This window comes from Neomonachus schauinslandi, chromosome 1, assembly GCF_002201575.2.
Source record: "Neomonachus schauinslandi chromosome 1, ASM220157v2, whole genome shotgun sequence".
Taxonomy (NCBI): domain Eukaryota; kingdom Metazoa; phylum Chordata; class Mammalia; order Carnivora; family Phocidae; genus Neomonachus; species Neomonachus schauinslandi.
Window position 1 is genome coordinate 1,644,761 of NC_058403.1, and position 21,841 is coordinate 1,666,601.

The 21,841-nt window shown below is 59.3% G+C and overlaps 1 protein-coding gene across 4 annotated transcripts in view; it reads right to left on the reverse strand.

The window, feature by feature from the left end:
- Positions 1 to 3,810: 3,810 nt before the first annotated feature.
- SLX9 (SLX9 ribosome biogenesis factor) overlaps positions 3,811 to 21,841 on the reverse strand; it is a 34,055-nt gene continuing 16,024 nt past the window's right edge. Inside the window, exons 3-7 of one of the 4 annotated variants that reach the window (XM_044913270.1) lie at positions 18,822 to 18,829; positions 18,452 to 18,555; positions 11,348 to 11,498; positions 6,631 to 6,696; positions 3,811 to 5,228 (exon numbers count right to left, since the gene is read on the reverse strand). In XM_044913270.1, coding sequence (XP_044769205.1) covers positions 5,105 to 5,228; positions 6,631 to 6,696; positions 11,348 to 11,498; positions 18,452 to 18,555; positions 18,822 to 18,829 — 453 coding nt within the window. In that variant the 3' untranslated portion in view covers positions 3,811 to 5,104. The remainder of the gene's footprint in view (positions 5,229 to 6,630; positions 6,697 to 11,347; positions 11,499 to 18,451; positions 18,556 to 18,821; positions 18,830 to 21,841) is intronic. The other 3 variants (XM_021679137.1, XM_044913277.1, XM_021679138.1) reach the window with 3 other exon arrangements.

Consider the following 21,841-nt stretch of genomic DNA (forward strand, 5'->3'; position numbering starts at 1 on the left):
GACTGGGCTGCTGACAGCAACCTGCATCCAGGCTCTCATTCTGGGAGGGGCAACCCACCCCATTTCAACATAATCAGCCCCCACGACTTGGGTTTTCAGTCACAAGCACTATAGCGAACTGGCAGATGACCAGCGCACCCCTCTCCTCAGGCGTCCCACCAGATGGCATCCCCAGGGTGCTCTGCAGTAATGCTGGGCCAGCCCCAAGCCAACCTCCCGTGTGCCTCTCACCCACCCACCCAGGGCCTCCACCACCAGTCTGTTTGGGACGGGAGTTCAGCCGGCAGGAGCTGACATCTTCCTAACTCACACTTGCCACTGTCCCCTCCCCTAGAGACCTCCTGGTGGGGCCCAGGGCGCCCACTGAGTTTACGGGCTGCACACAGCTGTGCCTGCCTGCCCCACCAGAACGAGCTTTCCTGATGTGCTGGGTGTGGTGTGAGGACCAGCTACAGACTGGGGCAGAAAGGCTGCCTGGGAATGGGGGGGGGGGGCACCCTGCCAGGTGGCAGGCCAGAGGATGGGGCACATTAGCCTGTCGGGTGGGGGGACGTGGGTTGGCCAGCCAGGGCCAGGTCCATCAGACCCAGGGGCGTGCGTCTGCAGGAGGCAGAGGGAAGGCTGTTCACACAGGTGCCCAGAGCCCGGGGGCTGACCAGGATAGATTCTCTAATTACACACCGTGATGTAATTAGAATCTGCTCCCAACTTAGGAGACTGGAGGCTGGAATAATTACCACTGTGCAAGAACCCTGGGCACCAAAGCAGGGAGAAGAACACCCCAACCCTGTACTGTGGCTTCAGGCACTGACCTGAACCTGAACCTGCAGAGGGCAGAGGTCAGGGCATACACGGGGGTCCCGGGGTACCTGGAAGCTCTGCATTCCTGAGGACCTCAGCCTCAGCAGGAAAAGCACCAAAGACTCCAGCTCCAGCCCCAGCCCAGGGGTGGGGGGGCTCTCCCCTCTCCAGGCTCTTGGGTTCCCCCGCTGCAGAGAAGGTCCTAGCCGGGGCTCAGCAGGCCCAGCCCCCAGGCCCCCTCTTCTGCCAGCAGAGCCCAGGAGAACAGGAAGGGAAAAGGCTTCAGCCTGGCAGGAGGCCCCGCAGACTCCACGGCCCTGCAGCCTCTGTGGCACCAGAGAACGTGTGAATTCAAAGACACGAGTAATCACTGATCTTCTCCCCAGAATCTGAAAAATAACATTTCCCAATCTTAACAAAGCCTTAAGAAACACAAGCCAACATCAGGAACACGTTTGTAATTACCACTGTAACCCGTGTTATTTTAACACCTTTAGAAGAAAATGCAGTTTATTGAGTCTGTTTGACCTCAAAATAAGGAAGCTGTCCACGCAGGCCGAGCGTCTCAGGTCCAGAAGCAGGGGACCAGCTGGCCCGGGAACAGGACATCAGAGAAAGGCCCGGAAGGCTGGCGTCTTGCTATCTCCAGGAGCCGGCTGGCTCTCCCGATATCCTGGAGACACGCAGTGATAGCAGCACCCTGGAGCCCGGGTCATGGGGTGGTGGCCAAGGACCCACCGGGGCCAGGCGGGGGCTGGGCTCCAGCATCTCAGCCCAAGCAGCGGTCACGGACCGGTGTGACCGCCGCCCCAAGAGCATTCCAGGAGCAGTCTGGACGACACCGGACTTCCAAGCAACACGGGACCAACAGGCACGGCTGCCTGTGCCTGACTCACCACCCAGCTGAGGCTGCCCGGCACTGACGCCCGTCTCTGCCCAGGACAAAGGCTCTGAAGCAGCAAGGGAGCCCGAGTCCGCATGAAGGCCGGCACGCTGAGGCTGTGGGGCTCCATGAGGCTCACGCGTCACCATCCGCCTGGCATCAGAGCCAGGCCCCTGTCGACAAAGCTCCACACAGACGGGGTGCAGCCATCATCAGCCCACCAACCCAGACACCTGAGAGAATAACCCAAACATGGGCCAGCCCTGCCGGCCGGCCTCGAACACCTACGGCCTGCAGGCGCACCCAGAACCAGAACGGACCCCGAGGGCTGTGAGTTCATACCGACTCCTTCCTCCCCTCCAGGCGCCTGAGTCCGCGCCCCCAGGAACCCTCTCCCCACTGGACACCGCGTGCAGACACGAGGCCACCCCACCTGGGCCCTGGGCTTGGTCACCTGGGCCCACGCAGCCCACTGTTTCCTGCCTCTGGTTCATTCATTCATTCACTGCCACGTAGGGCTGCTGACCCCCCAGCAACGCAAAGCACACCCTGCCCTCAATCGTTTCCGTCCTAGGGGAAGCAAGCCAGCCTGGAGAACATGTTAACACCAGGCAGGACAAGGGCAGACGTGCCAGAAAGAAGGGCTGGGGTGCCGTCTGGGGGAGCGCAGGAAGGGGTGGGGCACCAGGAGGCCCTTGTCACCACGAGGGGACCCCAGCCCACCACCCAAAGCCCCAGTGCAATGCTCTGCTGTCCACGACTGCCCCATGCCTTCCAGTCCTTCGCCCGTGTCAACGTCCCACCCCATGAAGCCTCCCAACACCCAGCGCTTTGCCCTGTAGGCGAGTTCACCTCCTCCCCGCCCCACTTGGCGAGTGGTAGCCGACTCTGGATGTGCATCTTCGGTTCACCTGGGGGCTTCCAAGGATCCCGCTGCCCCGACCACCCCCCAGACCCAGGGCATCGCCCAAGATGCACATCTACGTGGAACCTCAGAATGCAACTGTACCTGGAAATAGGATCTTTGCAATGGAATTAATTAAGGGGAGGTCGTCCTGCAGGAGAGCGGGCCCTGACCCAATGACTCATAGGAGGCAGGGGGAGGGACAGGAGTGATGCAGCCACCAGCCAGGGGACACGAGAGGGGCTGGCAAACAGGACTGCCCCTGTCTGCCCCTGTCTGGAGGCCTCCGGAGACGGCGTGGGCCTGCCAGCATGACCAGACTCCATGACAGAATGCATTCCCAGTGTTTGATGTCACCCCGTCTGCTGATCTGTTACCCAAGAAACAAATTCAGTGGGTGCCTCAGGCAAGAGTCCGGCCTGGCCCAGACTTGTGGGGAGAACACGTGGCTGCACGTTTGGGGGATGTCTGTCATACAGGTACCACGGCCGCTGATAACCGATGCACACGTCCACCAAAAGAATGCGACAGCATTCGTACCAACCAGGGGCTCCAGTAGGGAAGAGGATGAGAGGGGTGTTTCATGGGGAAGGAGGATCCACGTGGGTTGCTGGAGTACTTTTAAAAAGGGGTCTTGAAGATTTCCGGCTGGGGCAGGGGACCTTCAGAGGTAACCCTGCAGGCAGGTGCCAGAGACACAGACCCACGCACCCCTGCACAGCAGGAGTGCACAGGGTTTAAGAGGCACCAACACCAGGAACTGTTCCACTTCACCACGTACACCTGCCACCAAGGCAGCCACGCCCATGGCACACACATCAGAAACCACACACACGCCCGCTCAGCGGCAGGCATCCGGCCGCAGCCAGGGGACACCCAGGGGACGGCCTCTCCTGTAAGCTGTCACTGGGGCCCGGCACTCTGCTCTGGGGCGGAGGTCCCCACACGTCTGAGGCTTCTCTGGTGACCCTCCTGGGGTGAGATCTGAGGCCTCAAGAGCAGCCCGCCCCTCCCCCGTGCGGCCCCTCCCTCTCCCACAGCACACGTGCTCCCGGGCAGCTGGGACACAAGGGGAGCCCAGCTGGCCGGCCGGGGTCACACTGGAGTCGCTGGAGGCCGGGAAGTACATTTTCCCTCCAGATGACACGCACCAGCCTTGCACTCACTGTCACCAAACTCATTCGGAAAAACATGACGGAGGAACATCAAGGGGCCTGCGTCACCTTCCGGGCAGCCTGTACCCCAGTTTCTCCCAGCACTTATTTATTGCAAAAATGAGTTTGTCACAAATACCACTTTGTAAACAACTCATCTCCCTTATCGAGAACTGGTTTCTGTGCTGAGGACAAGAGTGCACCGTCACTTAGGGGCTGGCAGTCCTGGCGAGACGGCTGTGCTGACCTCCGGCCCAGGGGACTCAGGCTCCCACCTGCAGCCTCGGTGGTCCCATCTGTCCCTTTCTGTGTCCCATTCCTGGGAGGCGGCCACACCGTGTGCTCTTGTGCAGAGAAGGGGCCCAGGATGCCCAATGGGGGTGGGGCATGGGCTCGGATCCCTTCAGCCACCCATGCCCGGACAGCCTTGGTAGACGCTGCCCAGGTGTCCATGAGTCGCGAGCACACCAGCCAGGGCACCAGAGGTCAGGGACATACCTGGAGCTCACGCCGGCTCAGCCACAAAGCCTAGAGTGCCTGGCGCCTGGACACACTGGTGCCCACCCCCACACCACAGCCTGTGAAGGGGTGCTGGGTATCCTGGCCCCGGCCCCAAGAGTGACGGGGCGCTCACTGGGTCCAGAGCTGCTGCCGTGGGTGCCCAGGCCTCCGGGCCACACATCCACCACCACTGACCCCGCAGGACATGGGCGGCGAGTCCCCACACAGCACACACTCCCAACTCCCACTCCCCAGGCAAGCCCAGGCCTTGTTCCGGCAGCTTCTGCTCCCCTCGCTGCCTGGGCAAAGGGGCTCCCCTTTAGGGTTGAAGTCTATTCCTGCAGTCTGGCCCCCAAGCCCCAGGTTTCTAACCGTAGACACCATCCTGCTCCCGGGTCAGCTGTGTCGCTCCAGGGCGGGACCAGGCCTGCTCCCAGTCTCCGGACTGCTAGACTACGGCGGCCCGGCTCACCTCAATCACAAGGGCAGGTGGGGAGCAACCTGGGCTCGGAGCCAAAGGGACACACGGTGGGGAGCGGGTTGGGGAGGAGCACAGGAACCGCAACCCAAGAAGGGCAGACAGGAGCCCTGGGAACCGGGAGGGCAGCAAGCGCCCACAGAACCCACCATGACCGCGTCTTGGGGTTGCAGAGGAGCTGGGCATCCCCAGAGCCTGCTGCGTGGTGGCCCGCCTAGAGAAACCCAAGAGCAGTCTGGAAGGAAGCCCAGGGGGCCGCGGGGGCACAGAGGAACTGCCCCCATCCCAACGCCTCACGGTGGGCTCTCCTGCCAGGCTCAGGGCAAGGACAGCAAGCGGTGGATCCTTGGAGCTCACGGCACGTCTCCAGGCTGCATCAGAGATCAGAGCTGGCTGCCGCCGTCCAGCTGCATCTGCTGGGCCAGCTGCTGCCCGATGGCCAGCAAGGGGCTGGCCCTGTAGGCCGGACTGGCCAGCAGCTCCCGAAACCGAGCCCTTTCTTCCTCCCTGAAAGAAAGGAGATCAGCACAGGTCAGCAAACCCCACAACCCTGTGTAGGGAGGGGTGGGGATGAGCACCAGCACCGCCCCAGCCCGGCCATCCTATCCCTGGGCACCTCAGGGCGGGCTAGACACTGGAGTGGGCTAGCCACTGGAGTGGGTAGGCCAGGGGTTACATAGGGCAGAGCACCTGGGGCCTAAGGGTCACCAGGGGGCAGTGGGCAGGGGCAGTGGCAGTATGGGGGAGGGATGAGGAAGGCAGCAGGGCAGGGAGCGGGCTTAGGAGCGGCCTTGCTGGGTCAGGCCCAATGGGGATGAGGGGGGCTATGAGAGCTAACAGGCACTTTGGGCAGGAAGGGACTAGCTGCCCTGGGGCCAGCCTCCTCACGATCACACACAGGCTCTGGAGCCACCAGACCCACCCGTGGGTCTGGGGGACTAGCACCCCTGCCCTCCGCCAGAAAGTGGGCTCTGGGCCCCCCATCCCCAACTCTGATACGGAGCTGCTACTCAAAGCAGGAAGAAGCGGACACACGTGGGGAGGCAGACACGCGGGCTTACTTAAGAGGCACCCTCCCGCCAGCGATGCCAAAAGCGAGCGCTGCCAACCCACGGGCCCGAGACCGGCCCTGCCCGCAATGGGGTGCCCCGGCGACAGAGGAGGCAGCGGCTGCCTCTGATGGGAGCTGGAGGGCTTCCTCCCAGGGGAGGACCTGAGCCCCCAGTCCACAGCGGTGGCTGCCACTCTCTGCACGTGGGTGTCTAAGCCCAGCCAGCCCCGGGGGAGCCGGCACTCATGCCGCGTCTCAGAAGCACGGGGGCCAGCTGGACGTTTGCAGGTGCCTTGGCGAGGCGCCCCTGAGGGAGGAAAGCTCGGGACGGCGGTTCCAGGACACGTGCGGGCAGGGCCACCGTGGCACCCGTGGCACCGCGCTGGGGAAGGTGCTGCAGCAGGAGCGGCCCTGGCCCAGGGGCGGTGGAGTGGAGCCGAGCTTGTGCTCTGCCCTGTGTGTGCGTGACAGAGGGCAAGGCCGAACCGCGAGGTGCCCGGCTTTCCTGGCTGTTGGCAGGGAGACTGAACCCCTGGACCGACTGCCCAAGCCAGGGGTCCACACCCAAGATGCCTGGGAGTGCAGCGGGCTCTGGGCTCCCAGAGTGATCCCCTAAGAGCCGGCATGTCTTGTTCCGGCAGCTTCTGCTCCCCTCGCTGCCTGGGCAAAGGGGCTCCCCGGCCCGGCTACCAACCGGCTGCTTCATGGCAATGAGAGGCGCCACTGGCCCAGCTGTCCGCGGTGCCCGAGTGGGCCAGGGCCGGGGGCGCTCGGCCAGAGGCCGGACGGTACTGGCGTGAGGTGGGAGGAAAGGAGGTGGGCGCACTGGAGTCTCATTTTGGTGGCGGGCCTACTCACAGGAGCTCGAGCCTCTGCGCAGCGCTCATGCGGCTCAACTCGGCGGGCCGGGGCCTGCTGCTCACCCTGCGAGGGACAGAGAAGCAAGTCCGCACAGGCCCCCCTGTGGGGCCCCACGGTAGCCTGGGGAGCTGTCCCCCGGAGGCACGCGCGTCTACACGCCAGCAGCAGGAAGGACGAGAAAACCAGAGCCCAGGCCAACACCTAAATTTAGCCTCCGGACCAGGAGACCTCATCCTTTATTCATGGTTTCTGTTAAAATATGAATGAAAGACCTGTCTCGTGCGACCGAGATGGTTCCCACCGCAGCTCCGCTCCTCTCACTGCTGACCCTCCATGTTCACCCCAGAGCAGGCCCCTCGCAGAACTGACTGGCATGCCCAGGACACTGTGCCGGCAGGTCAGGGAGCCTAAGCCCTGGATCTGATCCAACCTCCCTCCACACCCCAACACCCCTGCACCCCCATCTATAAAAAGGTAAAATTGGGGCGCCTGGGTGGCTCAGTCAGTTAAGCATCATCTGGCGCTTGATTTCAGTTCAGGTCATGATCTCGGGGTCGTGAGATCGAGCCCCACGTCAGACTCCGCACTCGGCAGGAAGTCTGCTTGAGATTCCCCCTCTCTTAAAAAAAATAAATAAATAAAAGATAAAAAAAATAAAAATAAAAACGTAAAATCCACTGAGGCCACCCACGGCCTTCCAGCTCTGATAGCAGTGCCCGTGTAGACGCATCTGAGAGTCCCCTCGGTGCCCAGGGGCCAGGTGCAGTCTCTTGTGGCTTAAACCCCCCAGCACGGTGGGTGGCCAGGGCGCGCACGGAGCCTCAGGGCGTGGCTAGGACCTGGTAAGCAGCTTCCAGGGGGAGGCTCCCGTCCTGTGGACAAAGGCAGGCTGTCTGGGTGAGCATAGCCAACCCCTCCGTCCTGTCGCCTCCGTCTAGACAGGCCCAGGCTTTGACCTCAAGTCTCTCAGGTGGAGAGCCCCTGGAAGGCGGAGACTCACTTGGTTCTGGCTGCAGGCAGAGCAGGGTCAGTGGTGGGCTGAGACCTCCGGCCGGGAACGATGTGCAGCTCAGAGCCCACAGCCTGCTTGCTGCTTAAGTACCGCAGATGTGACCCCAGCCCCAAAAGCCCTGGAGGGAGTGGCTCTGGACACTGGCTGACCGGGGATGAACCTTGGGAAAACCACTGTACCCTGAAGCCTCAGTTTCCCCGTCAAACAGGCAAATGCTTTCCTGGCAAACTTGCATTAGCGGGCCTGCAGTCCAAGAAAGTGAGTGCGCAGGTGCACCCCGGTAACTCCCAGCTTTGTTGCTCTCCTGCAGGCGGTGGGGCCCAGCCCTGTTACTCACCTGCTGATGGGAGTGAGCCCACATGGCATGTCCCAGCCCCAGGGGCCAAGGAAACCAAGTGGGTGTAAGAAACCCCACACAATACGGACTCTTGTCCAAATCCACAGCCCCGGTGGGCAAAGCCCTAAAGTCTACCCAGGGCGGCCCAGTGGATTCCACGGTGCTATTCCCAGCCCACTATTCCCAGCACCTGCTGGCCTGTAAGATCCGGGAGGGCTGAGCCGGCAGGAAGCACCCCGACCCTGGCTGCCGCCCAGGGGCTCTCCGAGTATCTGTGGCAGCAGCCTCGAAACGTGGCCAAGGTCACCAGGACCACATGAGGTCCAAGGGGTGGCTGGCCTGGTGGCTTAGCTGCACAAAGCTCAGCAGAAAGGACACGGCGACCTTCGTCTGACGCTCTTCTGCCAAGTTCCTAGAGACTCTAACCTTCCACTGATGAGCAGCATCACTGTGTACAACCGTGCTGTGTTGTGCCCACCCAGACGGCCAGGGACACAGCACGGGAAGGCGTGTTCCGATGGCTCCGAGACCACCGCCCTGTGAGGCCATGTCACGGATGTGGGACGAGCTTGGAAAAGGGCCCAGGGCCTTGGTCAGGGTGTCCCGGTAGGTGACTGGAGACCCTTGCACTCAGGTCCGGGTGCCCAGGGCCACAAGGCCAACCCCACAGCACATCCTGTCCCACCCCAACCCCAGGACATGCCTAGAGGAGGGGGGGAACAACACACACTGATTAGCAGAGCCATCTGTACCGTCTGCATGCTTTCAAGAGTCAGCCCCTGGTGTGACCCCCTCCAGCGCAGAAGCCACCTGAAGGGGCTCCCAGTGGCCAGAGCTGGACCAGTCCCAGCAACAGAGTGAAGTCCTGTTGGATCCTAGCCCACAGTATAAAATAAATATCCACGAGTCCATACGGACATCCATAAACGATTCACTCATGCGCTGATATGGAAACGGTATTTATCTCCTCCTCCGAAGGAGAATCCCGCAGTGTCTGCTCAGCCGCTCCGTCCTCGGGGAGCGGAGCGCACCTCCCCACTCCTTAGGTGTGGGCTGGGCGTGGCGACTCCCTTCCCCGGGGGACAGGGCAGGAAAGGGAAGGAGCCACGTGGGGTGGGGACACCGGAGAGACACACCTCTGCCAGGTGACCACGGCCAACATGAGCAGTGGGACAAGTCATGTTGACAGCAGGCACCTGGGCCGGATGGGATGAGAGGGACACTTCCCTGTGTGGTCTTCCCCCCGACAACCCCTGACCCCCAGTCCACTCATGAGAAACCACATCATGCTAATCCCAACGAGGGGCATCCCCCCAAACGCCTGAATGGTCCTCCTCCCAACGAGAGGCAACACCCCAAAATGCCTGACATCCTCCTCCAAACAAGCGGCATCCCCCAAACACCTGACTGGTCCTCCTCCCAACGAGGGGCAACACCCCAAAAAGCCTGAAGTCCTCCTCCCAACGAGGGGCATCCCCCAAATGCCTGACTGGTCCTCCTCCAAACAAGAGGCATCCCCCAAACACCTGACTGGTCCTCCTACCAACAAGTGGCACCCCCCAAACGCCTGACTGGTCCTCCTCCCAATGAGAGGCATCCCCCCAAATGCCTGACTGGTCCTCCTCCCAACAAGGGGTATCCCCCCAAACGCCTGACTGGGCCTCCTCCCAACGAGGGGCATTCCCCCAAACGCCTGACTGGTCCTCCTCCCAACGAGGGGCAACACCCCAAAATGCCTGACGTCCTCCTCCAAACAAGGGGCATCCCCCAAACGCCTAACTGGTCTTCCTCCCAATGAGGGGCATCCCCCCAAATGCCTGACTGGTTCTCCTCCCAACGAGGGGCAGCCCCCAAACACCTGACTGGTCCCCCTCCAAATAAGGGGCAACACCCCAAAATGCCTGACGTCCTCCTCCAAACAAGGGGCATCCCCCAAACGCCTGACTGGTCCTCCTCCCAATGGTCAGGATCATCAGAGAAACTGTCATGGCCAAGAGGAGATGTAAAGGGACATGATCAGCGTCACGTGGTGTCCTCACGGTGTCCCCACCCCACGTGGCTCCTTCCCTTTCCTGCCCTGTCCCCTGAGGAAGGGAGTCGCCACACCCAGCCCACACCTAAGGGATCCTGGGACAGAAGGGGGATGTTAGGGGAAACTGAGGAAATCTGAATAACCCAGGGACTTTATTCAATCACTATTATTTACATATCAATACTGATTCCTTACGGGCCCTGGGGGCCCCACGTTGACAGGGGGAGCTGGATGTGAAGGACGTGGGAACTCTCAGTATCCTCTCATCGTTTTCTGTAAATCTAAAACTGTTCTAAAATAACATTTATTCAAACAAACAGCTCCCCAGTGCCAGACGCACTTGAGGAGGGACGGTGACCCCCCGTCCCTAGGAGACCAGCTAGGTGATGGTGACCGCCCAGCTAGGAGACCAGCTGGGGACCTTCCCGCACCCAGATAGCCGGAAGCAACCTCAGCTACAGCCCAGCTCAGCAGCCCAGGCTGCCCGAGGCCACACACATTCCTCCTCAGATTGCCAACCGGGTGTTTACGCAGCAATTCCCCCCTCAGGGAGCCCTGAGCACATTTTTCAGATGAGAAAACTGAAAGCAGGGAAGGACACTTGACTGGGGTCACATTTTTTATCAAGAATCGGGGGTGGGGGGGGGGAATTTGCATCTCAGGCTCTGGCTCGATCACCAATCTCAACTGTGAAGGCCACTCCTCGATTCTTTGTCCGGACCAAAGGCTCTGGGTGCTCCCACCCGGGGAGCTGGCCTGGGATGTTCTGGCTCTGCAGCCAAGTGGCCCTGAGCACGTCGCTGGACACCCCCAACCTCCAAGCTGATGAAGGGGCACAGGGAGCGTTAGCAGAGGGACTGGCTTCTCTAGAGCACGCATGTCCCAGGGAGGCAGGAAGCGCTACAAGAACGTGTACTTCTAGGAGAGGGTGCTGAAGGCAGCAGGTACTGCAGCAGGCCGTGTCCCTAGGGGGTGAAGCCCGGCGGCTGGAAGGACCCACCACACTGCAGCCCTCCCGGCTAAGCTGCTCCGAGGCCCACTCTGGAGAGGGCTGACAGGTGCCCCTCGTCAACATGCTGGACAGGCCATTTGCCTGCAGAGGCCCCAGCGAGGGAGTCAGCACACCACCTGCCTACCTCAAGGCTTGGACCACGGAAGCAAGGGTTTCTGCATCAACAAGGAGGTCGGGGACCTCTGCGGCCTTTCCCTGCCCCCCTCCCCTCCCCTGCTGGTTCCTCTCGGGGCTCCAGACACAGGTCAGCAGCTGCCACTCTGGAAGAGCCAGCCCTTTCCTGGCCTCCCATTCCCAAGGCAGCCACAGACGGACACTCACCCTCTGGCACGTGGCTGCCGACCGCCAGCCTCCAGCTCCAGCAGCTCGGGGAGGGCGTCTCTCAGGGGCTGCAGGTCCCCCACCACCACCGTGGCCCTCCGTCTCTGCTCTGCCTTGCGCTTCTGCTCGGCCAGCTTTATGGTTTCGATTTCTGAGGGCAGGTAGGGGAGGGTGGGCGTGGGGGGGGGGGGGGACAATGGGTTAGTGAGAGGAGCAGAGAGCAAGGGATGAGCACACAAGCAACCAGCTTCCTTCCTGAGCAGGGCCGGCAGGTGGCACCTACATTCGCCCTGGGAACCTGGGAGGCAGGCCGACACCGTAATCGCAGGATGCCGAGCCTGAGCTGCACGCGCTGAGGCTTTCTCTTTCTGAAAAGGGACGTTGGCTCGGGGGCCTGTGCACGTGGGGGGTGTGGGCTGCGCAGTCAGTGGGCAAGGGGAGAACGATGTAAACGGTGAGTCACTGAGCGGCAGGGTCATGCTCTCCTGTGCCGCCCAAGTTCCACCTGAGACGCACCAGGAGGGAGAAAGTGGGCCCCCACATACAGCAGTTGATCATGGGGCTCCCAGAAAGCTCTGCACAGTGGTCCAGGCCTCGGAAGGGGCAGCGCAGCCACTGGGAAGGGGGCACCGGGGTAGGCCAGGGGCCAGCGCGGCTGAGAGGAGCACAGAGAGCGGGAGGATGAGGGACGGGGGCACGGCCTGCGTGGGGGGCAGGGCCTGCGTGGGGGGCACGGCCGGGAATTGTTAAGATTTATTTATTCATGTGAGAGCACGCGGGCGCGAGTGGGGGCGCAGCAGAGGAAGAGAGAGTCTCAGGCAGACTCCCCGCTGAGCAAGGAGCCCCACACAGGGCCCGATCCCAGGGTCCTGAGACCATGACCTGAGCCAAAATTGAAAGGCAGACACTTAACTGACGGAGCCTCCCAGGCGACCCAAAGCCTGGGGATCGGATTTTCACTTAGAAATGTTCTTATTTCACAGTTGTTAATAAAATATGTATTCAAATGCAGTATTTCCAGTGTAGCCGGTGGGCAACGCCAGCTCAGCTCTTACCCGGGGAGACAGCGGGCGGGCCCGGGGCCCGTTGTACGTGAAAGACGCGCGGACTCCACGCTCACGGATTTTGTTCCTTTGCTCTGTCAGGCTCTCACTGAAAAGCTGGGACAGGACAGCGGCTGTGGGACGACCAGACCTGAGCCCATCCTGCCCCACTGGAACGGCCAGCCACACGAGGAATCACACCTCAAAGGCTGCGACACGCCGCTTTCCTGACACGGCGCCCGGTGGGTCCACAGCCAGAGGCGCCACCAGCCAGCGGCCTGCACGTGGCAGGTACGGGACCCCTGACTCCGCGAGCTGGGTCCTTCAGAATGCTGTGGCCGTCCATCACCCCGCAGAAGGGCAGTGACCACCAGGCACAGGGCAGGCCAGGAGGGGAACCCCACACCGAGCCCCAGGAAGCACACGTGAAAGGGGAGTCATACATGGTGACCCCAACAGGCATTTTCAAGGGGGGAGTTTCCAGAAACTGCAACTATTCACCTACCGGGAAGAGGCACCGAGGAAGGCTTCCCAGAGGCAACAGCCGCTCAACAAGCCTGCAGTGCTAGGCCAGGGCCACCCACCCAAACCCCTCGGCTGCCCAGGGCAAGCTCTGAAAAGCCCACCCTGCGTGGTCCAAAGTCAGGGACACCATACTGCCCCCAACCACAGCCCCTAAGAGAGCCCCAGAGGGCCCCTGGGGAGTGAGGTTGCTCCCCCTGCCCCAAAGAGCGGAGCTCAAGGGGACGAGGACAGCTCCACTCGTCAGCTCCTTGTGCGTGGAGCAAGCCTTCAAGGCTCTGGATTATCAGGACTTAGAAGGGGACAATTCAGTGCTTTCCCTCCTGCCAGTAAGAGGATCAACAACTTACTGAGCATCTCCTCAAACCAGATGCCTCTTCCCTGAGAGCCGAGCATCCTGGGAGGGCGGCAAAGGCCAGGGCAGGTGCCCCTTCAGTGGCCAGCAGACCGGCACTGGGACCAAGCACAGCAAAGCACAGGCCCAGGCTCCTGGGGGACACAGGAACACGGCCACACAAATGTCCACAAATCCAAGCTGGAAGTGCTTTAAGTTAGTAACACATGCCACCTAGCGGGAGTGTAACCGAGGCACATGAGGCCAGTTCAACATGGGGACATCTGCCAGGCACCCCACTGGGGGTCTGTTTAAACACAAAGGCCACCATGGCCACAAGAAGTGCCAAACGGAACACCACAGAATTCACTATCCACTCACCGTAAAAATGACAACACAGCCATGAATGGAGGCCAATTCCTTAATGTGACAAGAGATTGTCTACCAGAAACATCATGTTCTCTAGCAAAACATCACAAGACCCCACAGCAACCCAGGGAGGGCAGACGGTGCTGGGCTGGTGACCCTGAGAACCCGCAAAGCTCACACAGCCTCAAACTTCAACAGGATTTTCACCTGAACCTGTGAAGCTAATTCCAAGTCCTACTTTGAAAAAAAGACTCAATGTGTAAGAGTAACCACCAGAACATGTTTAAGGGAACACGCAACAAGGAAGTGGGCCTACTGGACGCTGAAGCAAATAAGGAAGTGACAGAAATCCCAACAGGGCAGCGTCCCGGGCAGGTGTGGAGGGCAGGCTCCCGACATCCTTCTGGGGAGAGGGGGGTCCCTGCTGCCTGCCCTAAAAGCGAAGAATTAAACACCACAAATGTAACAAATAGGAATCAAAAGCCACAAAATGCAGGCGTGCATGCACGCACACACGCACACCATGAGTTTCTAAAGCTCCACACCCCCAGGAGAAAGGGGAAAGGTCTGCAAGTTCAATCCTGCACAAGCAACCAGCTTGCTAGTGAACAGGGTCTTCAGCTCTGTCCGTCTTACCTAAACAGGTTTATAACTTTTTTTACGTGGGACTGAAACATTAACATGTCCTCAGATTTGGGTGCCTTTCATTCCAGCCTGGAGACTTGGGGGGACATGTGAACAGTGAATTTAAAGTGCTGCAGTTCTGGGCGCCTGGGCTCAGCACAGGCTCCAGGCTGGCCACGCTCCGCAGAGGACAACTGTGCCCACGTCACCACGGGCCCCACCCACTCTCCCCTTTCTGCCCCAGAGCCACTCCACGCCTTCTAGCCAAGACAGGGGCTCAGGGGGAGGGGGGTGCCCACCTGGAGTGTCCTCTGAGGCCAGGACCCTGCTACACCGTCTTCTGGCAATGAAGTCTCCCTTCTACCCTCCAGGCCAGATAGAGGTAGGGGGCCTCCCCTCCACATCCTTGTACCTGGGCTGGAAATCACCCCCTTCATCGACTCCTCTCCAGGTAAACCTTTCTTGGGGTGCTAGGACCAGACAGACCACACACCGATGTTTCTCCCCGGGGAGAATCTCATGGCCAGCCCACTTGTAAGCAAGGGGAGGGGCAGTGAAAGGTCCCTTCTACCAACTGTGTGTTCTAGAGCAACAGATTCTGAGCATTTTGGGGGCGGGGAGGCTCCTCCTGCCCCTACCACTCCCCCTCCCCTGGCTCTGGAAGTTTCCCAGGGACTGACACTCCTTCATTCTAAATGGCTTAATTTAAAACTAGCTTGAAGAGTAACCAAGAAACCATTCCACATGCTAATTGGGCCTCCAAAAACAACTTCACCGGCTACCTGGGATGCTGACCGTGGGAGAGTCCTAAAGGCTGGGTTCCCTGAAGGCCAGTCCACATCCCACTCACAGAAGTCAGGAGGAGGGGGCAAGGCATGTGCCCCCGTCACTGTCCTTACTTCCGTGCCCACATCTGCCCATTGATGAGAAGCCTAAGGGAAGTTCCTCAGAAACCGGGCCTGAAGCAGGGAGCACATGACGGCTCCTTGCGATGCGCACCAGTGCCGCTGAGTCCCAACCCCTGGCCTCAGGCTGGGACCCTTCGCACCCCTTCCATCACCGCCCACCAGAGGCTCGAGGCCCTGCCCGACGATGAGAAGACATGAAAACATGAGCTTGGAGAGGAAGATGAAACTGTATCCATTTTAGGTGGCATGATTTTTTATGTAGAAAGTTCTAAGGAATCCACAGAGTAACTATCAGAATACATGATTTTAGCACTGTCAAAGGACACAGTATTCTTAAAACTCCATCCTTTATAAACTACTAGAAAACGAAGCTTTCGAGAATCTCACTTATAACAGCTCCAAAAACTATGAAACTATTAGCAACAGGCGTAACAAAAACAAAAACCCATGTAAGAAAACTACTCTGAAAACTATACAATGCTGACAAGAGAAATTAAAGAAAATCCACATAAAATGGAGAAATATACCATATTCGTGGACTTGAAGATTCACTACTGTTAACACGGCAATTTTCCCCAAACTGATCTACACACTCAAGGCAACCGCAGTCGTAAGCCTGCCAAGGTTCCGTTGGTGGGAGCGGGCCTCTGGTAAAACCTACACGGAAGCGCCACGGACGTGGCCTTCCCACAGAAGAACCGAGGAGGGGAGGGCGCCCACTGTGTACCACGGCCTCCTCCGGAGCTGCCGGCACGTGTGAGGACAGTTGCAGCAGCCAACAGAAGACGCCCCCAAACAGAACCACACTCAGGAGGCCGTGCGATGTTTCGCCAAGACACCGCAACAAGCAGACGAGGGGAGAAAAGTCTTTAGGACAAACAGTGCCAGAGTAAGCGAACATCCACCCTGAGGGGGAAAGAGCCTCAGCCAGGACCACACGCCACCAACAAAGACCAACCAAGATGGACCAGAAACCTAACTGACCTAACCACACAGCTCTTAGAAAAGCAGAACAGCACCTTGAGGACTTGAGATGGGGCAAAGTTTTCCTAGACAAGACATAAACGTATACAAAATAACCATATAAAAAAAGATAAATCAGATGCCTCAAAATCAAACTTCTGCTCGTCAAAAACACATTGTTCAGAAAATGAACAGGCAAGTCACGGTCTGGAAGAAAATCTGCAAGCACGCACGTGACACAGGGCTGGCCTCCGGGACGTCAGAACCATTCTTGGAGCGAGGTAACAGAAAGGCAGGGCCCCCACAAAACCACACCCAACTGGGGCGCACACACAGTGCTCGGCGGTGGTTGAGAGCCGACGCCACGGGGAGCTGCCGACGCGCTGCCCTGCGGGGAGCCGTGGCTGGTGGTAGTGTGAACACAGGACCACTCTAGGGAAACGTCTGGCAGCTGCTTATAAAACTAAACATGCACCTGCCCTATGACCCAGCGCTCCATTCCCAACCATTCCTCCAAAATGACGACACTCTCCACAAAAAGACCTGAAGAGAATGTTTGTAGCAGCCTTTTTCATAGTAGCTAGAAAGAGAAAAAAGACCAGGTGTCCATCAATAGGAAAGGGGGTAGCAATCGGTCTGTCCACATAAACCCTTCTCAGCGAGAGAAGGGCCCGGGCCACAGCGACACACACAGAGCAGACTTTCAGACTTCCTGCGAAGCAAAGAAATCCAGACACAAACAGAACACATCCTACACGATTCCACTCATAGGACGTCTAGAGCAGTAAAATCTAAACTGTGACTCTGAGGGGAGGAAACAGTGGTCGCGCCTCGGTGCTGGGGCTACTCCGTCCCTCCCAGGGACTCTGGTCGCACGTGTGTGTGCAACGGCACCCAGACTGGTACGTCATCGTAGGCCGGCCGTACCTCAAAACGAAGGAGAACCATCTGCAGATGCCGAACTGTAGCAGAATCGTTTGGGAGAAAGCGTCCTGACGTCTGCCACTCACTCGGCAATGGGTGGATGGAACACAGGGTGGTGGACAGACGGACAGGAATGGACAGAGGAACAGATGTGGTAAACAACAGTGTCCACATCAAATCTAGGTGTTCACTGTCAGGTCCTCCCTGCTTTTCCATGTGACACTTTCCATGATAAGATATTAGGTAAGCCCGAGAGGGGCCCTCCATTCCTAAACAAAACTGTAAAAACTATGAGCCAGGTAACTCAAACCTAAAGAAAGCAAGAATAGGGTATTAAAAAAACCAGAAACTAATAATTTAGGGCACAAGAAAGTAGAATTGACAAATACAAGGCTTAATTCTTGGAATGGAAAAGAAAATAAAGAGAAGTTCAAGAAAGGGATGCAAATGAAGGACAACAAACAGGGTATCGATGATGAGAGGCCAGGAGCCCTTTGCCAATGAGGGTGGAGATCTCATCAGAGTAGATGCCTTTATGGGAAAATAGGAGTGGCCACGCCAGGCTCAAGGAGAGACGACGAAAGACCAACCAGCACGGAGCGAGGAGCGAGTTTTAAGTATCTCGGCACACAGCAGCACAGAGAAGCGCAAGGCCCCAGAGGCCAGTCTGTCTGCTTCCCCAAGTCCAGCTTACAGAGAACGTTCCGCACAACCCCACGCAGGGACTGTGCGAAAGAAAATGCACGAATGAGTCACTTCTGTAAGAAACACCCACAGAGGGACAAAACATAAAATAACTGTGGAAGAAGTTGACAAATTTCTCTAGGAAATTAAAAACGTACATTTTCTTTAAAACCTTAAAGGAAAAAAAGAATTTTAACCATGACAGAACATACCACATAACACAAATTAATTTTAAAAAGTCAAGAGAACCAAAAGATTATAATAAATAAAAATAAAAGTGAGCAGAATCAGACTAAGATGAGAACAGTAAGAAAAAAATTGCAAAGCAAGCCTCATAGGGCAATCCTTAGAAAACCATCAGTGCATATTCAGCATCATGAAAACGAACTCTAGGGAGCGAGGCACCGGGCGTGGGGAGGCGTCTGCTGGAGGCCCGGGATGAAGCGCCCCTCAGACAGGCCCTGAGAAGGAAGGAGCAGGGGCCCCGCCGCACCCAGAGCGCCCGGGGACAGTTCTGCTGTAAATCCCTCGCAACAGCACGGTTGCCTATGTGCTGATGAGCCAGCCCTGCACACGAGGCGCCCAGAACCATGGCGCTCGGGGAAGACAGGGTCAGGGCCCTGCCCCAGGCCACTGCAGGTGCTGGGGGGGGGGGGGGGGGGGGGGGGGGGCCCCGGCCGGGGGCGCGGGGGGGGGGGGGGGGGGGGGGGAGGTGCACGGGGGCCGAACTTACTCTGCAGCCACCTCTCACGCCGCAGCTTCAGTTTCTCCTTCTTGGGCAAAACAGCCCTGGCCTCTGCACCTGAGGACAGAGAACACATGGGGGTGAGTGGGGCGCTCCGTGCCCACAGGGAGGAGCCGGGAACTGTGCCCCAGGCCAGGCCGCTGCCAGGTGCATGGTGGCCCAGCATCAGGAGGGATCCCTGAGCACTTCCTACGGGGATGCCCTGGGACACCTGACCCCAGGACGACCTCCAGAACAGGCTGCAGTGTGACCAGGCAGCCCAGAGATGCCACATAACTCACCAGGAGGAAGCGCACGCTCTGACGGTGAGAAGCCTGGTGGCACCAAGGGGGAAGGCCCATGCCCCCAAGCCTGGGACCTGGAGCCCTGGAGCCCTGGAGCCCTGGAGCTGAGGCTCACGGTCCCCACCTGTTTGCAATTTCTCTGCACAGGCGCTGCCCAAAGCCAAGGGTCTCAGGTGAGTCCAGTCGAAGCAAGAGATGGTCCCAGATCTTGTCACTGATTCCACCAAGGCAGTAAGAAAAACCTACTTCTCTTCACATGGTGCCTTCCGTGAGGGGCTGCTGTCCACCCTCGCCTGCCAGCATCGGAACGTGTCTCCGACGTTCCCAGCCTAACCCTAACCCAAGGTCAGGGCAAAGAGTGCAACACATGCCCTCTCCTCTGTCTCTAGAACATCTCCATCATCAGAACGCAGGCCACCGGCTGACCCTCCCACCACCGTCCCTGCTCCCCCCAGCTCAGTGGGTGAGTGGCCTCCCCTCCCTCATAAGCCTGCCCTCACCCCCATTTTACGGACTAAACTGTGTCCCCCAAATGCACATGCTCAAGTCCTAATCACCAGGCCCTCAGAATGCAACTGTGTTTGAAGACATGGTCTTTAATGAGGGCACAACGGTGGCCCTGATCCAACGGGACTGGTGTCCTCATAAGAAGAAATCACAACACAGACGTTCACGGGGACGATGATACAAGGACGACGGCCGTCTACACACCCACGAGAGAGGCCTCAGGAGGAACCAAGCCTGCCAGCATCCTGACCTCAGAGGCCTGGCCTCCAGACCGTGAGGGATACAGGACAGGTGTGGTGTTCGTGCCGGCCGCCCGAGTGGGCCCCCACATCCATCTTCTCGGGAATAAGGCAAAGCCCTGTGCTTCCGCCATCAGCCAGACAGCAGGCCAGTGTGGCCCTGCCTGCTCAGCCCCCACGTGGACTGCGGTTACCAGACACCAACATGGCATCACCCATCTCCCGCCAAGGAAAGGGCACCCGTTAACACTCATTCACGAACGACCTGAAGAAACCTGCTAACCTTTAGGAGCACTAGGCACCTTTCTGTCAGTGACCCTACGAACTAGCCCAACAGAGGGGGCCGTAACCCCCCCAAGTCATGGGAACTGCTAGGGACCGGGACCGGAAAGGAGCTGCCTTGGGACCACACTGCTGGAGGGGAAACGGAGACACGAGACTTGAAGTAGAGCCTGAACCACGTAGGCACAAAAATCACACACGGCCCTGGCCGCAGGACACGGGGCTTCTCTCCTCAGCGGGCGGACGGGATGGGAGCGAGACAGAGGAGCCCCTGCCCCCAGGAGGCACACAGAGTGGGAGGACTAAGCCTGACGTCACTGACCAGATGCTGACTCCCAGCTGGACAAAGCCGGTCAGCCCGTGTCAGCAGAAGCCATCTACAGCCCCGAGGACGCTCAGGCAGGGCCTGCTGGTGCATCAGATAGCACTGGGCCTCCCCTTCTCCAGGCCCTTCCTTCTCCAAGGGCAGGACGCTGGCACGGGGCCTGAACTACACCCTGGGCAGTGGGACAACCACAAAAGGAGGGACCCCTCACAAGTCACTGAGCCTCTCAGAGCCTCTGCATTCGAGGGTAAACACGTGGGACAGAGAGCAGGGTAACTTTGGGCATGATCTATAAATTTACGATACAAACCCTGAGAGATCGTCGTCACCCCTTCGGAGTTCTTCCAGCCGGGGAGCTACCATGGGTGAAACATGCAGGTGTCCCCTGGGCTCTGTGCACGGGAGCCCGACCCGACCTGGGGGCAGGGAGCATCGCGTCGCTGCCAGGCTCGGGGAGCACAAAGACGGAGTGGACCGACTGCTATCTGCCCCACGTCAGGGCTGTGGCATGTGGGAACACAGGCTGGGAGGGCGCTGGGCCAGGAGACGCTGGACGCTGCGGACAGTGTCTCTGCCTCCAGTTTGCTCTACAAACAGAGCAGTCTCCAGGCTGGCTCCAATTCCTTGGCCTTAACCGGTTTCCCCAGAGATCAAGTGGCCTAAGCCCAGGGCATAGCCCACCCGGAGCACAGGCTACGAGACACTCGCATCTCCCGATGTGTCTTTACTTCACGCCGATTTTCCCAGCTCCTACGGGAGATCCATGATGTCTACACAACAGAGCGGAAACAAGTTCCATCAAGAGAAAGGGGGTGTGCCTGTTAAACTCTTCAGCTCAGGAACGTGCATAAAACCCTGTAATCCGGGACTCCCAAGAGGATTAATCCCTTATCCAAAAGTAAGACCCTGCACGCTGTGGCCTTGCGTTGAAACTTCCAGATGCGCTAGAGCTGACCTACTCTCCTCCTCGCGGCCCTGACCTCTCACTGCCCCCCCCACCCGCCCAGAGAGCGGAGACCTTGTGTCTTTCCAGTCACCCTCAGCTGCTCAGAACGGGGGCGGGTGTGAGAGGGTGGACAGAAGGGGCTGCAGGGTGCGGGCCCCCAGGGTAACCCTGCTCCTCCAGCTGCTCCAGCTCCCGCCCCCCTGCGCCTGGCACCACACCCACCATGCTATCCGGCCGCCAGGTGCCGGCCTGATACAGGCGGGGAGGGCATCTCTGCAGCCTCGTGCAGGCGCCAGAGGCCTCTGGGGGTTGGGGTGGGGGTGAATGTCCACGTGTCCTGGTGCCATGTCAAGCCACAGCTGGGTGATGACAGTGCCCACTATGGGGTCAGGGGGCATCTGACTGAGGTGACAGTCTGGGCAATGGAGGCCAGTGACAAGAACACAGCTGACCCACATGTCCAGCAGGTGAATGCAGGAGGGTGCCCTCCCAGGGAAGCATCCGACAGGAGGACGTCAAGGCGGCTCACAAAGTTCAGGGAGACCCCACCCCTGGGGGCTTCTGCCCAGTAGCCTGTCCCCACGGCACCGGGGAAACAGGAACCAAACATGCCGTCCCTGTGAGACAGACGAGCACCCGGAGAGTGAGGTCCCCCAGAAGCTGCCTGGAAGTGTGGGCCCCACAGGCCGCAGGCGGCAAACACGCGGCCCACCCCGGGCACCATAAGCCCTGCTCACCTCAGTGTCCCTGACGGGGGTCCCCAGCACATCTGGAGGGTTCCAAAAGCCCAAACCC